The following is a 17,998-nucleotide window of genomic DNA, read 5'->3' as shown; positions in this document are numbered from 1 at the left end:
GTTGTCACGTTGAACTATCGTCCGTGAACCGACTTTATAGACAACCAATTTTTTTTTGTTAGTTACAACATGGCCAGATTGGTGGGCTATCTCGCCTTCAGTGTCAAATGGTTCTTATCATTTTTTTATGCGTGGTTGAGATGGAAGTATAAAGAAAATTAATTCAGCCATTTTTGACCAACTCTTTCCATTTCCCCCAAGTTTGTGGCTCTCCTGAAGTAAACTCTAATTATATTATTCACAGCATCCTCTTTTAGCTAAACGTATCCTGTTGGGTTCCAATTTTACGAGGTATTCATTGTTGTACACTGAAATGAAAACCTTTTTCTCTGGGAAGTAATATCACACTTATATTATAAATTGTAAATAGGTAAGTACTTTTAAAGGCGAATTAAAAAAATAGGAATATTTATTACTAAGAGCTAAAAAGACATTTTAAAATAAAAAAAGGCTTGTATGTTGACTTGTATTTGTAGTATAAATTGAAGGGTCCTATTTAAAAGAATCTGAATACTTCTCATATTATAAATTTTTAAAATGTAATGTAATACAAACAAAGGTTATTTAATATCAGGAAATTCTACGTTTTGAGTTTTCGTTGTGTGTATTCTATAACAAAAATAATACCACTGTTTGAATAGAAAAAGTAAAAAAAAAACTAGTCCAGTTAAAAGGCTGATATTTCACATTCAACTGATGTTTTGTTCTTATTCCTTAGGGCCCACGTCAAAGGATGACAAATACATGGAAGTATTTAATCTCGTTACACATTCGGACAAAAGATCAGCGATAGATTTTTTCCAGAGAACTCTGATGGCTATCTTCTTACTGACGTATCTTCAGAAGGCAGGCTTCTTTCCTTCTACTACCGCCAAATCATGTAAGTACATCTATACAATATTAAATTTCAATGTGTGCGTGTGCATTTGCGTATGAGACTTTGTATGTGTGAATACGAGAGTTATTCAAATAAAAGCCGGAATTCCTTTATACAGATTTATTGGTGATTGATGAAAATACAAATGTAATGTATTATTTTTCAACATAGTTTCCTTCGACAGAATTTTTTTTTTTTTCATTCGGATAGGAAAACTTATGATCCCCTCGTGAAAAAATTAAGACGACTGCCCCAGCAGCCATTTGCGCACGTACTGTTTCGACCGCAGCGTCGTCTTCAAACCTTCCCCCTCCTGATGCCTCCTTCAGTGGACAAAAAACATACGTCAGTCACACGGGGACAAGTCTGGACTGTATGGTGTATGTCCAAGAGGTTGCCGGATACTGTTTATGGCTTTTATGTTCCACTTTATCACGACCATTTCAAAACTTCTGGACCCAATCGAACACTTGGGTTTTGCTCAGAGTAGCATCACCGAACTGTGCTTGGAGTCTCTTCAAAATTTCACTCAGTTTCATACCTTAGTTAGCGAGAAAACGAATAATAACTCGTTGCACATGTGAAGCTGGTCCTACCACAGTGACACTGACATACTAAGTTTTTCTTTAGGTTCTGATATAGTATTTATGGTGAAACTTGTTTAAAGTACCTACTGCTGTTTCTTAATAATTTTACTCTACATGCTATAGTGTAGAATAATTTTTAAATTAAATTTCTAAAACCATTATTCTAAATAATTATTCTATACAAATAACCGTCATAAAAAGTTAGTTAAGTTAGTTAGTACGAAGCAATTACCAACATACATTATATCAATACATTACAACGTAATTTGGTGAAAAATGTGTTTCAAAATATATACAACGTTAAGCCAATAGGTACTGATATAAATATATAAGGAATGTTTAAATTTTTATATTTTGTTTATGTTGGTAAAAATTACTTAATTTGTAGAACCTTTTCACCGATTTTACTTAATAGGAGACGGTTTGAATAGTAACTTACTAAATATAACCTAACAGATTCGGAAACAGACTATGAAAATATTTTTTTACATCCACATTGAATTAAAACCTCAATTCTCCAGTGTAACGGCTAAGCATTTCAATCGAATCGAACTCAGACTGGAGATTGGCTTTTAAAAAAATAAATTTTTTTGGTTTTTAATTGTTGTTGCAAAGTAGGTATGCTTACCTGTTTTTGAACTGATTGAATCAACAGCGAACTTAAAAATAAAGGAACCTCATTGGCCGAAATCGCTCACTGAAAATTCGAGGGTTCAATAACTTCTGGAATAAACTTTACAGTACTATGAATATGGCCTACTGACTGACTAGTGAGAACGCCTCAACTGGGGAGTCTGTGATTCGGTACTTCTTTGGTTGAGGGCTTTTCACTAACCTAGAGTCTGTTAGGTAAACTGTGAGCCAGTTCGCAAAATTAATTCAATTCCACAATAAAGCATATCTCAGCCATTCGAGAAATGAATACGGTGACTTTTACCCGGTCATTAAATAATTACGTGACGAGGATCATGGGTTCAATCCCAACACCGTAGCACCGAGTTGTAACCCTAGTGACACGAAGCTCACTATAACCTGAAAGGCCGCGTCACCTAATGGAGAATGATACGCCGTCATTATATCAACCGGCAGCTTGCACTACACATTTATTATTTAATTTTGTGAATTATAAAAATAAAAATATATTATTTACAACCCGTGTCCCCTAATTTGTTCGCTTGTATGTAAAAATTTATAAAGGTTAGGCCTATGTAAATAAATATTTGGGAATTTTGATCTTTTGGACCTAAATGGGTATTTTGTGTGTATGTTAACTTTTCCTTCTTTCGCAGAGAAGTTGGTATTTATCATCAGATCTTTGGATCAGTTTGAAATATCACAATAAAATAAACTCCATATTAATCCTGAGATTGTTATACAAAATGATTTTTTTTTTTAATTTCAAGTCAATATAATCAGCTGTCAGGGACGTAACTAGACTAGTTTACACCTGGGACAAGAACTCATCCTTGGACCCCCCACCCTCCCCCCTCCCCGGCTGACCGTCACCCGTCACCCACCACCCACCTCCCACCCTTATGTTTCCAAACCAACCAAACCAAAACCCTTCCTGATAACACCTCATATCGCCCCCACATATTAATTCCACTATTCCAAATATTTTTTTTCAACTATGATAAATAAATAGATTTATTTGTAGTCATTTAATTTTTAGTACAACATAAAATACCAAATTAATTCTAAGCTATTTAATTGAAGAAAAAAATCTTAGATTACCATGTTTGGTGTATTCTTTCACTTTATTATAAATGCTGAAAATTAAATGAAATGGTTTATCAAATAATATTTGAATATATGGTGACTAAATCAACAGATAGAACAGGATATTTAACTATGATAAATAGCACTAATATTAGGAATAACAGATTTTATTTAAGTTTTTTTTAGTACTATACTGAAGAAGTTTTACACAATTTCTTGATCTATTGAAAAAGTGTGGAAAAAAATAATTTTTACACAGAAAGCTTGAACTAAAATTAAACTTTAAGGGCTTTTTTGGCTGCAAACGTTTTACAATGTCTTCAAACGACATCTTTGAAATTAACCTGTGCTCTAGTGATATGATGCTCAGGTTGATTAGTCATTACTGTCCTAATAAATTCTGAGGAAACTTTTTATATCTTTAGTTTGCTAAAAATCCTTTGATTGGAGATAATTGAGACTGGTAGAATTTTAAATGCTGTCGTTATGCTGTGGTGCGCATCGTCAAGTCTGTTCTTATACATTAACCACAGAAGATCTGCTGGTATAGCCGTTTTCATATTAGGGCTTAAATCTAAGGACGATACCTACTTAAAACTATCCACTTCTATCGCCGTCTAATTTTTCTTTGTATGTGGTAGCTAAATAAAGTGCCTGGTTCTTGAATTCTTGACCATTCATTGTTTCAAACCGAGCTCCAATGAGTAAACCAAATAAACTAGTAATGTTTTGAATGGCTTGAAACATTTCCCCCAGTTTAGTAAGAATTCGTTATATTATTTGTAGAATCAACACCCGGAACTGACAAGTCATAGCTTTAATCTTCGCCCCTCTCAACAAACATATTCCATTGTATTAATGGAATGGTTTGACGTTTCTTATTCTAATCCCGAGATCCGACGGTTAATATGTTTGGCTTATCGATCGGTAGTGATGTTCTCTGTTAGGAATAGTTTATTGACGACGTAAATGCGGCTTGATTCGCTAAATTATCTATACCAAGAACGGTAGAGGACAATTAATTCAAACATTTTGACATTACTTAGAAGAGAAGTTGCTTCCGTTTTTGTTTCAGCTGTTGTTATTGGCTAGTCCTGAGATAATTTAAAGCGTCTATTATATTTTCTAGGTGCTTATATATTATAGCTACAGCTTCCCTCTTAGACGAATGTCTGGTATTGCTTTACAGTTTGAGAGATATGGTAATATGTTCCACTAGAACCTCTCATATTTTGGTGGAGGAAGCAAAAATATTGTTCAGGCAACTAAGTTAGCCAAAGTATGACTTGCCTCCGGTGACAAGCTAGCAGCTTTCCCACCAACTATCTAGTAGTTTTGAATTTTAATAGCAAACCTTGATCGCTATGAAATTAGTCTACAGCAACAATTGATGTACCGCTTCTTCAAGGATGTTATTAGGAAATATCCATGAATATATATTACGAAAAATAGAACAATAAGTGTGTACACAAAAATGTCAAGTTTCATCCTAATAGCAAAACAGAGCATTGGATTAAAATTATATTACTAACAGACGGACAGATAGACACGCGCAGCAAACTATAAATGTCCTTTGTTTGCCTACAGGCCATAAAAAATGTTGTATAAAATTAAGTATTAGACCTAAATGTGCCCATAGTTAATTTATAGTGCAATACTTTTCTAAAACGATAAAATTAAAAGGTAGCATTTAACAAAATTATGGTTACATTAAGTATTTAAATTAGTTTATAGCTTACCTTATTTCTACACTTCTTTGACATTAAGCCCAGATGATAACAAGGACGAATACTCGTGGGTTTCTTCTCGTTCTTAAGCTATTTATAACTATGCACCAGACGGGTTTTTAACTACTTATGATTACAATTGAATATCAGTTACAATTTAAACAGTTCACGAGATAATATAGGCCAAATTGCAAACAGCAAAACTGACTTAACTGACAACAGATAAATACAAAACTTGAAAATATATTCCCGAGCGAATGACCCTACTGGGTTATGGTTAGAATAAGCTGAAGATAGATGAGACTCGTGGTGCATGTCTGGGGTGGGTGTGAGAACTGTCGCGACTTTCCAATGTCGGGTGGGGAGTTCCCTCCAAGGTTCCCACGGCAGGGTTGCCAGACGTGCAATCTTAGATGGCATTTGTGCCAAAATTCAGTTTTGTGTGGCACCGTACCATCGCAAGTTGGTACCCGAAAAATACACGTAAGTATCTTTCAATACAAATCTACTACACTCCAACATTCCAACATTTATTGTGTTCTAACACTAAGATATTCAAGTAAATATCTATAGTAAAAATTACCTTGCCAGTTTAGTCCCCCTCCCTTTTTTTCTATTTACGTCCTTGTCAGCAGTTCAGCAGTTGGTGAGTTAAATCTTTTCGTACATACATGCAATATTTTTTTAACGTAAGAATTAGTTTAGGTAGTATCTAATTTTCTAGCAGGAACCAACAGGAAACAGGAACATGAATATTTAATATGCCATAATTCGAAAATTACAGACACTTCGATTTTGTTTGTCTTTGTGCAATATTGATCCAATAATTTGAATAAATAACTCAAACTATAAGTCATAGCTGAAAACCACGTTAACATAAACACTTTTCATTGAAATGTGGTGGTGATGTCACCTGGTGCTCAGCTCTGAGAAAAATGGCCCATATAAGACCGCGCAGTGGGAAGCCATGGAGCACCCGAGGCTGTCGTGGCAAGGGAATCCTGCGGTGGCTCGCCGTTGCCTTCCGAATAAGTAAGAAATAAGGAGGCGCAGACAACACATGACCCAGTCCTGGACCCGATAATCGAACCCGGAGCCTTTGACTCGTCCAGTGGCGGACATAGGGTGGAGGAATTGGGGGGGGGGGGGGGGGGGGGGGAGTTTTATGAAAAAAATGCGCGAACTCGGTGATGACAGAGTGTTATATTGGGCGATGCAAGATGAGTTGTTACCTCACTGGAATCACAAACCACGAAGGCAAGTGATACATGTTGAGAATGATAATGTAACTGTCCAAACCCATTGTTTTTGAAGTAAGTTTTATTAAAACATAAATACTCCTTATTTCATTTAATTTTTAAATCTCCTCGCGAAGTTTCTTTTATCCGCCACAGGAATCACCTGCAAACAGTTATAACCACTTTTTTTTATATAAATTTTTTGGCTCGTTGATAATTTTTCATTTATTATAAATAAACTTTACATATATTTTTAGTTTGTAAAGTTATTGTGTATGTTACACGAAGTTACTAAACAAATCAAAAACAGATACACGCCATGCCTTATCCGGGACTTGAACTCGGAACACCTCGCACCAAAAGGCCGGGCCAGTGTGAATCTGGGGTGCCCATGCCAAGTCGCAAGGGGGAGACACCCTCCCCTCTAGCCCTCAGGGAAAGGGGAAAAAAATATACTAGTGTAGTCAGATGTGTGGCCTAGTATTTTAGTAACAGGACAAAGTTTTTAATAGGGTCAGAACTGAAACTATTTTATGGCTACCTACAAACTATTGTATGCGAGCCATCGTGTGCATCCGACTGTGACAAATATGACGGTTAGGTTGACCTCGGTATTCAACCTGTTACCAGATAAAAATAAAAGCACTCAAGAAGGGTTTTCGACCATGTATAATTCGCCTCAAGTTTATTCTTGCATGTATTTACTTTTCCATGGATGTGACATCATGAGGGCTGTCCGAAATAAAAGTGAAGTGTGTAAGTAAATGGATAATCTCTGTAGGTACAACTTCGCTATTAAAAAAATATTTGTAGTTAATATTTGATATATTTAAGAAATTATACGACTTCTAATATCATTTTCACTTGCACATATTTTACTGTTATTAATAAAATTAATAAAACATAAATATATAATCATATATCAAAATAAATATTCAAACATGTTTAAACAGAACTTTCATCGAACATTGAACCCATCTGGATTCATCAACTACACCACAAGGGAAAAATGAAGTACGCAAGGTTGCAAGTACACAACTGCGTACTTGAATTCGGACACATCCTCAACCAGGCCCCCAGGATTCTTCCCTCCCCCCTCCAACACCTTCCACTTGACGGCCATGTGTGGTCATGCGTCGGCTTGCTTGCAGCGACGCCACTTCCCAGCGACGACGAGCTGCTGGTCGGCTCCGTCCTGCTGCGCCACCTCCAGCTGCTGCAGTTCAACGCGCACGAGGTGTACGAGACTCATGTGGAGACGCCACAGAACTTCCGCACGGGCCGCGTCGTGTACATCGGCGTCGGCATCTACCCCACCGCGGCACTGTTCAACCACGACTGCTACCCTGCGGTCACGAGGTGCGGACCTGACCGCGCGTGTGATAACATACAGTTCACAGGGGTGGAAGTCGCGACCACAACCCGAACAGTTCCGAATCTTACCGAAGTAATGGTTAGGTTAGGTATGTTAGGTCAGTGTAATAAAATTATATCTTTATATTTTTTTTTCGGGAGGGTAGGTTAATTTAGTCTAGGTTAGGTTATCGTAACGAAAATTAAAGGTTGGTTAGGTTAAGTTGGAGTTAAAATACTTTATTACCATCCGTACTAATAATTTTATAAATGAGAAAGAGTGTTTTTTGGTGTGTCCTTCTTTCACTCAATAACAGAGAAATTGATTGACATTAATTCTGCATGAAGATAGCTTGACACATGCTACCTACGAACCTACCTAAACTTTATGTAAGGGTGAAAATTCCGGGTGCCAGTTGGCGGGTGGTGTGCCCATTCGCCAACCCACGGAGCAATACGACTCTGGGAACTCTGGGCGGGACGTCACCACATGACATGAAGGCAGCAGCGTATTTTGCCAGACAGAATTACTCCCAGGTGTTACAGTCCCCAAGGACAGTACTAACACTACTGAATAACACTCGGAACACTGGTATAAATGATTAATTGTTGCACGTCCTTTACAGCAACTATTCTTGTCCGTGACCTGTCCCTCTGCGCGAAGTCCGTGTACCTCCAGTTACACATCTCGTTATGGTGGGCAGAAGGCAACCAAGTCCCTAAACCATTGTGGGATCTTCGGAAGAAAACCGGGTTCGTACACCATTGCGGAAACTTCTGACGCGAACCACAGCTGTTCGGTGACCTGGTCACTGAATCACATGGGATGCATGTCTAGGCACTCGGAGCACAAAGAGAGTACATACAGTGAGTACTTGTGAAAGCTATGCTAGTAGCACATTATTTATGCGGAAAGACATAGAGAATCCGGCTTACGAATGAATGAGTACAATGATGTACATAACGCGTGACACAGGGGATCTTGAATACAATTACCCTAACACCATATACAGTCAATTTCTGTTAAACGCCCGCAGGCTGGCTGGGGAGCACACCACCTAAGAGGCCCAAGTACACTGCAAAGAGGCCAGGGACAATCTCGTTTCCCGGCGTAAAATCACAGATGGGTTCGATGACGCACTGTCACGCCCTTATGAAATGGATAGTGTGGGTGAAGCCAACAAGATGATTAATTGAGAAACTCACTAATGCTGCTACTGGGTGCAGCCGTGGTTGTGAGATGCGTCCTTACCCGAGAGAAGCTGGGACTGCCTCCCCTGGCAAAGTAAGACCATCGCTCGGGGCGGCTTATGCAGGAGACGCGCATAAATCGGCGGCCGGTCTAGGTCACATTTGCGTAAACACATAATCCTTCTCATTAATTTACAAATAACTTTCAAAGCCGGATGGTGTGCTGCTCTCTTTTAACTGTTTTTTGTAACTACAAATTGTAAAATTGTAACTCAAGAAAATAGTTCCGGCAGTGACTATCGCATGGGCGATAGCCAGCACAGTGTTCGAGGCTGTCACAGCCACTACGCTGCACTTGCTAGTGTCCCTACACCTGCTACACACACCTTATAGAGGCATCGACGGGGCAAAACAATCTGCACGACCAGAGGGAGCACCAGTGGTCGGCGTCAAGTTTATGGGCCGGAGAGTGACATAGGCTACTTTTCATACCGGAGAAATGCACGGTTCTTGTGGGATATATCTAGGATGTAATTCTGTAATTACCTCTTCATGCCAAAATGGCTGAACCAAGTGCAATACAGGGAATATTTCTCTATGTCAGCATGGTCAAATAATAAGGTCTGGCGACTTCTTATTCTTCTCCTTGGTGAGACCTGTCCGCTTAAAGGGGCTCGCTTCGGCTAGCGAGCTAACGGCACTAATAACAGTTTAGTTTTGAAATTCCCCAATAGGCTAGATGGCATTTCCCTTGAATTTGAAATGTGCTACTGTTTGGTGCGTCTGTCACATCTTGCGTAGAAGTTACCTGCCTTTCCAAAAACCAGAGCTGAAGGTTGGAGTCCCGGTTTTGCTGCTGTGTAACCTTGATACACCGAGTTTGTGCAACAGTACCAGGCTGTTCATCACAGAGCTGGAGAGAAACCTATTCTCATCCGAGTAGCTAAAGGAGAGAGATAGAGTATTGACTACCCGCATCCCAATAATTCTCAATAATTTGCCTACAATTTAAGAGGCTGCAATTGCATTTGCAATGACAGTAAGTCCCAGTGCCAAACATTGAAATTGGCAGAAATTCATTTGGACACTCCATGCTTCTTACATAGTCAGTTACTTATATGTTGGTTGTTCGAGAGTATTAATTGTATGCCCAAAACTTATACATACTGGTTGAAAATAACAAATCATTTTTTGGTGTCTACAGAAATATATTGCATTAAATTAGGAGTGAGAGACAGTATAAATTCCACGACTCTGGCATGTTAATGAAGTACAAAAATACACAAATTACTCTCATCTATCATTTTTATGTAATTCATTTTTCCTCTTTATTCATTCCCCTCTGAGTCGTCCAATCCTGAAGAAGTCTACGCAGACAAAGTCGTGAGCAAAAGCATGTTATAAAATCATTTAGGTACTAAATCTAAATCTACAAAAAAAAAAAAAAAATGGAGCATACGAATAACCACTGTAAAAAATGTCATTCCTAAGGAGTTTTGCTACGAATTAAATTATGCACCTACGTGGTGTTTTTTCACGAGCGATTGACAAACTTAGGGGACGTTTGGAACTGTTCGGATGTGGCTCTCATTCCTGTGAAATATACAGCAGAGTGAGTGGTCAGTGTAGCCGCTCACCTACAGGGATGCGAGCGCCCCTGATCATAAATACAGCAATGGATACAAATATGAAAGAGGACTACGCGTCCAAGTTCCCAACTCCCCGCATGGTAGACTCTTTTCTACTCTGTCCAACTCTTCATCTATATCATTATCTGTATCCTGTATACTGCATAATGCATGCCCTTGCATCCTTCATGTCTATGCCCAAGGTTTTCCCTGTGTCTATGCAGGTTTTACCTAGGCCCACTTGGTATAGTTTTAAGCTAGTTTTAAGATAGGGGAGATAGCCATGGCACCAATCGCTGCCATGGTTGGCCTATCCCCGCACAAAGCACACGATGCACGTGACCCTTTACTTCCCTAACCCGGACCTCTCCTACAACAACATTTTGTTTTTAGTCAGGTCAGAAAAATAATAAATCAATGTGGAAAATAGACAGAGTTCGCAATTATGGCGCACATTTTCAAGAACGCTTCATTCATTCGTGCTGGGTGCACGAGGAACGACCAGCTAGTGGTGTGCTAGACTTAGAATTAGGGGACGGCGAATTACCGAATGATTCTGGTGCATTGGAATATTTTATATTTAAATGGCGAGTCTAAGATATAGTAAAATAATAATCCCTCTAAAAACCTTGTTAATTTTTTTATATTCAGGATAAGTCCACTTATTATGGTTGTTTCAATTGATTCCAGTAATATTACTAGTCAGAAATATCAATAATCGATGTGTTTTTTGGGTGGTCTCCAAAACCATAGTTACACCGAATTTGAAACTTTTTTTTCCTGCAAATTATGTACAAGTTTTACAAAACTGATGCGGTGCCCAGGATTTATTCTGATCACCAAGCTTAACACCAAAATATGATAAGCTTGATAAGCTCTCTTTACAAAGTCACTAACAGCCTTTCTGTTATCTTTTAACGTGTATTCTCCGTCTATGTTTCAAAACACATCAGGATGATTTACACAACTTCTTCTACTGGAACTCATTTATTTTACCAACTTCGATCTAATCCTGTATGGCAAAAATTCACAAACTGACCTCAAATTGAGTTGAAGTGTTGAAATGAAGGATTGGATTCCCATCCTGGGGTATCCCAGTGACGAAGTGGGGATTCCCAGTCTGGGGTTTCCCTGTGACGAAGTGGCTTGAGTCAAGCAGGTGGTTTTACTTCTTTTTTCACACTTATCGCAAAACGAAGAGCTGATAGGAAAAACAATCTATTTTCATATTATTTAGATTCAACACCCCAAATATAGCTAAAATCAGTTCCTAAATCCTATGCACCAATTTTTTTTTATTGCCTGTGTAATAATAAACTCAATTACACAAACCAATAACTATTTTCCACATGAAGAAATAAATTGTAGATTCTTTAAGTAAAATAAAATTAATATGGCAGCGCCAATCGTCAGCCGTTACGAAAACTGAGTAGACAAACACAAGCAGCATTACTATAATTCCATAATATCACTGCTGCGTCATTTATACCTCTCCCCTACCATCTCCCCATCCAGCAGTTACAACTAGCATATAGTATGCTCCGCTATGTACCTATTCTCCTTCCTTTTTGCCATCTTCCCATTCGACCACTAGCGCATGCGTTGGAGTGGTGTCGTCGCTAATGCACTCTTCTGCTCTATCGGATACCCACGTAACTAACTATTCCTCTCATGCAATCGGAATTTTCGTAATGCTGAAAATTGTTGCCCCCTTAGTAAAGAAGTTCCACTCAATAATAATACGTACATGAAAGAACAATATTTTCATGTGAAGAAGGCCCGTGGCGCGGTGCACAATAATAATCTCAAACCCCATTTTGTTCCCCTATGCCCAAGTCGGGGTGGTGTCAGGCACAGGCGGGTTCCTACCGCCGCGACCCGCCTATCCCTGTAGCGTGGTATGGTTAAACCTGAGTGCACGCTACCACGAGGAGTCCACTCAAGGCTGATCCAGCGATCACCGACCGCACCAACGACCTCGAAGTGGGGATAGCTCGACACGCCACCCCCAAGAAACAACCGCGCATATGCAAGTGCGCGAGTACGCGAGAGCACAAGAGCCTAAGAGTAAGAGTGCACGAATGTTCAAATGTGCGATTGGGCAGGTGCAAAAGAGCACGAGTGCACAAGATTGCAAAAGCACAAGTGTGCATGCAAGTGTTTAAAAAAGTATGTGCAAGTGTGCGAAGTTTCCCAAAGGTGTGCAAAAGTGTGCACAGTGGGTGTAAAATTGTGCAAAATTGTGTGCAAGTATGCAAAAGTATGCAGGTGTGCAATAAATGTGCAAATTTACAAAAGTGTGCAAGTGTGTAAAATTGAGTATGTGTGCAAAAGTGTGCAAAAATATGTGTGTGTATACATAAGTGCAACGTGTAAAAGTTTGCAAGTATGCAAAGGGTGCAAAAGTGTGCGCAACTGTGCGAAAGTGTGCAAAAGTGAGCGCAAGTGTGTGCGAGTGTGTACGGGTGTGTACAAACGTTTGTGTGCAAGTGTGTGCAAAAGTGTGGGCAAAAGTATGTGCCAATGTATGTGCAAACATGTGTGCAAAGGTGTGTTCAAGTGTGTTAACAAATTGTGTATAAGTGTGTACATGTGTGTGTTTAAGTCTGTGTTCAAGTGTGTTCCTGTGTGTTCAAGTGTGTTCGAGTGTGTTCAAGTGTGTGTCCAAGTGTGTCAAAGTGTGTTCAGTGATGTCCAGTGATGTTCAAGTGTGTTCAAGTGTGTCAAAATGTGTGATCAAGTGTGTGTGTTCAAGTTGTTGATCTGCCGCAGGTATTGGCCCAACAGAAATCCCCCCAGCTATTGTAGCCATCAGGGACGCTATACTAAATGATGATCGGGTGTGTTACAAATCAGGCACTCGGCATTCTGATAAGTGTTTTTACTGAGCAGAGGCGCACTTACATGCGCTGCTCAGTGCATGGCCTGGTAACTTCGGAGCTGGAGCACGACGCGGAACACTTTACTAGTCACACTGATGTGACGTCACAGAGTTACGTATGATACTAAGGCTCTCTAGCCTTCGTGCACAAATTATTCGGACAGGTGCTCTCGGCGCCCTGTGTTAAATAGAAACGCGAGTGTCCACACACATGATGCATCAACCCTAATCATAACCGAGAAACAATTACGAAGCACATTATAATTTTCACGTAGCGGCCACCACAACAGTCATGCTAACAACAAATACAAAAGCCCTAATACATGCACTACAAAAGCACTACAAGCCATCTGGCACAGGGGAGAAGATTAAATTTTAAACTTAGTTACTTAGCATTCGGCCTTAACTTTACTAACGCCACATGGGCTGGACTTATTGTGGACCCCGAAAATCCTCGTGTCGTAATGCCGTCGTCCCGGTAACGGAGGCTGCGTTAGCGGGTGAGCCTAGTAGGGAAGTCGGCCGGTATACTGTTCGGTCCGGATGGGCGCCAGGCTAGCTTGCAGCTAGGCCACGGTGGGTGTGGGTCATCAGCCCCTGTGCAACTCACTAGGCTCGCCGGCGGTGCGGAGTTCGCGTCCGGAAAACACTCACATATCTCACTACTCGCGTCTCACGTCTCGCGGTCTCACGTCTCCTGGAGTATCACAGGGTTACACTTCCGTCCTTGGTCGCGCGCGGGCAAAGACTGACTAGTGATGGTGACTGTGCAGAGGAGGGGTGTGAGAGTGCGTTCCGCCAGCGGGGGCTGGTGCTGGCGGGGTGGGGACCGGGCTTTACTGCCCACGGAGGTACAATGTCAGTATTAACTAAAAAAAGTCATTTGTTGTTTCGCCTAACCGGCGGCCCTGCACGAGCGAAGCTGTGAATGTCTCGGCGACGGAATACTACTCATTGAAGACTGTGTCGCAACATGCGCCCAGACAAAATACAAAATTTACATAAAATGTTAAAATTCCCTCACGAGGGCACTTCTGTTTGAGTTAAGCGGCCGGTGATTCCAGGCCGGCTGTACAGACCGTCTGTGGGGCTGGATGCAGAAGGATTTAGATCTTTCACTATTTCTGTGATGAATGCAGTGAAACAAAGGTTGATGGGCCCCGAGGTGATACACGACTGATCTGCTTCAAGGATGATGACGAACTGGCCGAGGCTGTGGACTCGGCGCGCTTCCCCAGCTCGGTTCCCGCGGAAATATGCCATGTACCCATGTGCAAACCATGCTCGTAGCCTAGTCGCGCTAAGACAGTGGATATTAGTTATTACTTGATTACTGGACTATTATTATTGTCTACTAGTCGAACAGTGTTAATGAGCGACAAAGTAACGGTAAATCTACTAGTCGACTGTCGGGGCGGTTGGCGTCCGCAGCACTGCACTTGCCTGCCCTACACTGAGCTGGGGCGCGTTCGGGCCGCACACGCTTTGGCGAGGCGGCGATGTGCCATGATGGCGGCCTGTGCGGACCAGAGGAGTACCGACGGTTGGCTTCAAAGTGTGTTCAAGTGTGTATCCAAGTGTGTTCAAGTGTGTTCAAGTATGTTAATGTGTGTTCAAGTGTTCAGGTTTGTTTCCATGTGTTCAAGTGTTTGTTTAGGTGCATTCAGGTGTGTTCAAGTGTGTTTCAGTCTGTGCAAAAGTGTATGCAAGTGTGTGCAAGTGTGTGTAACTAAGTGCAGGGCCGCAAACAGACGTTTTGTGGCCCGGGGCAAAGTTTGGGTTTGTTTCCCCCTCCCCTTAAAAAACTAGTTTTTGTACTCCATCGGCCCAAATTTTCCATTTATACACTATTCACCTGAAACTGAATAAGAGAAACCTGGAACCTAGTTTCTACCTTTCAAATAGGATTACACCACCAGAACTGTATGTAGTTAGTTTATAAAAATTTATTGGAGTGAATATATGTTTACTATTTCAGGATGAATTAGAAAGTTGACAATGTTTCAAATAAAAAAAATTGATATCACTAACCTTAGAATTGAAAAAAATTCTTTTAAAACTAAACAATTATATTCAAATTTACATTTGATAGCTCTTAAAATTAAATAATAGCATACCACAATAGTGTTAGTTTCAGTTAATCAACAGTTTGTCTTCCTTTTTTTTATTTTATTTTTTTTATTTTTGCCTGGGGCAATCTGCCCCTACTGCCCCTCCCCTCCTCGCTTGAGGGCAGCCCTGACAGCGTGTGCCATGCCATCTCGTCCACTGCCGATTCCTCCACCACATACCTAACTATTCCCTCCCCTTCCAGTTCTCCCTCCTCTAACCAAGCTATTTCCCCTCATGCGATCGTAATTTTCGTAATGCTACAAAATTGTTACCCTCTCACGAAAAAAGTTTTAGTTCAATAAATAATTAAATTTAGACTGTAAATCTGTAAATGTTATTGTGACCAGGATCTGCATATGACATAAATTATAAGGTTTCATTTGAAATCTAATTATAGTAATAGACTTTTAATTTTCATACTATGAAGGTAATTCCTATCATTAAAATTTTTTAGAAAATTAATGGGAGCATCTTCTATATCCTCCATCCCCACCCCGACGACCCTGTTCAAGGCGACAGGACTTACGATATTACAGTGAGCTATGAACCAATTTGGGTAACTAATCTTTGTTCCAAAATTTCTGACTGATTCCAGCAATTGTCAAGCACAGCCATATGCGTTCACAGGACGTTATTGGTGGGGTACCTATGTCCCTAGCCACCCCCACATCACCCCTATTCCCTCTGAGAAAATTTTATGTGCATCATACACAAAATTTTAAACAATCTAATGGTTTTCTTTTAATTTTCAACTTGTCAAATTATTGTTCATTTAAAATATTGACGTCAGCCGGGCCTTCGCCCCACGAGCCTGCTCATCCTCCGTTCCCTTCCCCAACACCTTCCCTACCCGGCATTTGTGTCGTAACCTACGTAGCCGTGTGCGATTCAAACTGCGCGCCACGAACTACAGCAAGAGGGCGCTTAGATGCAGTGCGCCGCACCCCTAAATATATTAATTCACATTGTAACCTTTTTTCTTTTATTCTTTTGCCCCAGTGCCTTGTGCAGTTGAATCATGTGTTTCTCCAATTTAAATATTACAATTAAATATAAAACTATAGACGTTGCCCGGGCGGACCCGAACAGGCACGGACTTGAACGAGGGTAGAAATGTTTTAGAATAATTCTTAATAACTACGTAAACATTAATGTATTTTAAATTACCAGTAATTTCTATATAATTATTAAGGTAATCTACTATTTACTTAACTTTCGCCGGGGCACGGAATCGCAGAGTGTGTAACGGTCATTGTGTTCGGCGCGAAGGGCGCCATGTTGCCACCTGCAAACCATGATCTCATCCCAGTCTCCTTCTACAGCTGGCCGAGAGCGGACGTCTCTGTCGACACCCCGAGGACATCACCGTTGAGTCACTGAGTAATAATTCCATAGTTTAATTTATCCGAATCTCTTTCTTCATCCTCGGGGCCTCTCTCGGTCGGAGAGACTGTTTAAATAATTAATATTAACTTCTCGGAGTTTTTAATATCACCATCGTAATACGTAACGACTTGGGGCGGCCACGTGCGTGGTCCGCCTCTTCATCTAAGCCGATTCGTGCCCCGGGCATTTTACCAGTTGTACCAGTGAAAGAACGTGTACGGAAATAAATCGTGAGTACAATAAACTAATTAACTGTGTTACGTGTCTTTGTGTTCGGGGAACCACGTGGGACCCCAACCTGGTCAGCGGCGTGTGGGACGCCCTGAGAACCCACGGCGTGTTAGAAGCGTGCCCGACGCTGAGAGCGGGCTTAGGTAGGGACGAGAGCGGCATGTGCAATATCCAGAGGGCCAAATATCTCGCCGCACACGGGCCACGTAACACACTGGGTTAGAGTCTCTCGCCGGGTCCACGTGCCCACTCACGTGGTGGCGCCCACTAATTCGCTCCGGTATTTCCTCCATAACACCGTACGCCCTCAATATGAAACCATGTAGGTTTTAGTCTCTGAAGTGGGTATTTGTTCTACAGTTGAAAACACTCTGGTTAGCAAAACCATATTTGCATAAAGACGATCATAAATCGACTATAGTCAAACAAGTACATATATTAAAAATATATCAGCAAGGAATTAGTACTACACTTGAGTACAACAAAAAATGTTTTGTTATCCATACGGTAAAAATGGGGTGGAGTTTTTTCTCATTTTAACTTCAATCATTAACATGTCAAAGACTGCAAACACCAACTCCATAACTTCTTACCCCATCTACAGAACCAATTAAAAAAAAACTACTTATTTCAGTCTAGTGGAGGTATCAAGGTACCTGTAGCACACTGTTGTGCACGCCCATGCTTGCAGGTACTTCCGAGGTCGTAGCATCGTCGTGAGGGCCGTAAGGCCGCTGGAACCCGGAGACGTGGTCGCGGAGAACTACGGGCCGGTGTTCACGAAGCGACCCCTGGTCGCTCGGCAGCGGGCTCTCTCCTCGCGCTACTGGTTCCACTGTGCTTGCACCGCTTGCAAGGAGGACTGGCCTCTTATTGAGAAACTGGAGAGGAACGTCTACAGGCTGAGGTGAGAGACCTCAAGATTCACCAAACCCAAGTCAGACACCAGAATAATCCATGTTTTCACATTTTCAGATTTTTTTTGCAATTTTAAAAGTAACAGGTAGATGAAGTTAGGAGTGTTACAGAAATAAAATTCTTGCATAAATGTGTAGATGTTCACTTACA

At 40.8% G+C, this 17,998-nt stretch overlaps 1 protein-coding gene across 2 annotated transcripts in view; it reads left to right on the top strand.

Moving 5' to 3' along the window:
* Positions 1 to 17,998, top strand: part of LOC134531766 (SET and MYND domain-containing protein 4-like) — a 334,526-nt gene that overhangs the window by 315,404 nt on the left and 1,124 nt on the right. For both annotated transcript variants that reach the window (XM_063367658.1, XM_063367659.1), the window contains 3 exons: positions 719 to 880; positions 7,300 to 7,507; positions 17,622 to 17,837. In XM_063367658.1, coding sequence (XP_063223728.1) covers positions 719 to 880; positions 7,300 to 7,507; positions 17,622 to 17,837 — 586 coding nt within the window. The remainder of the gene's footprint in view (positions 1 to 718; positions 881 to 7,299; positions 7,508 to 17,621; positions 17,838 to 17,998) is intronic.

This window comes from Bacillus rossius, chromosome 5, assembly GCF_032445375.1.
Source record: "Bacillus rossius redtenbacheri isolate Brsri chromosome 5, Brsri_v3, whole genome shotgun sequence".
NCBI lineage: Eukaryota > Metazoa > Arthropoda > Insecta > Phasmatodea > Bacillidae > Bacillus > Bacillus rossius.
This window is presented reverse-complemented; position numbering and strand designations above follow the sequence as displayed.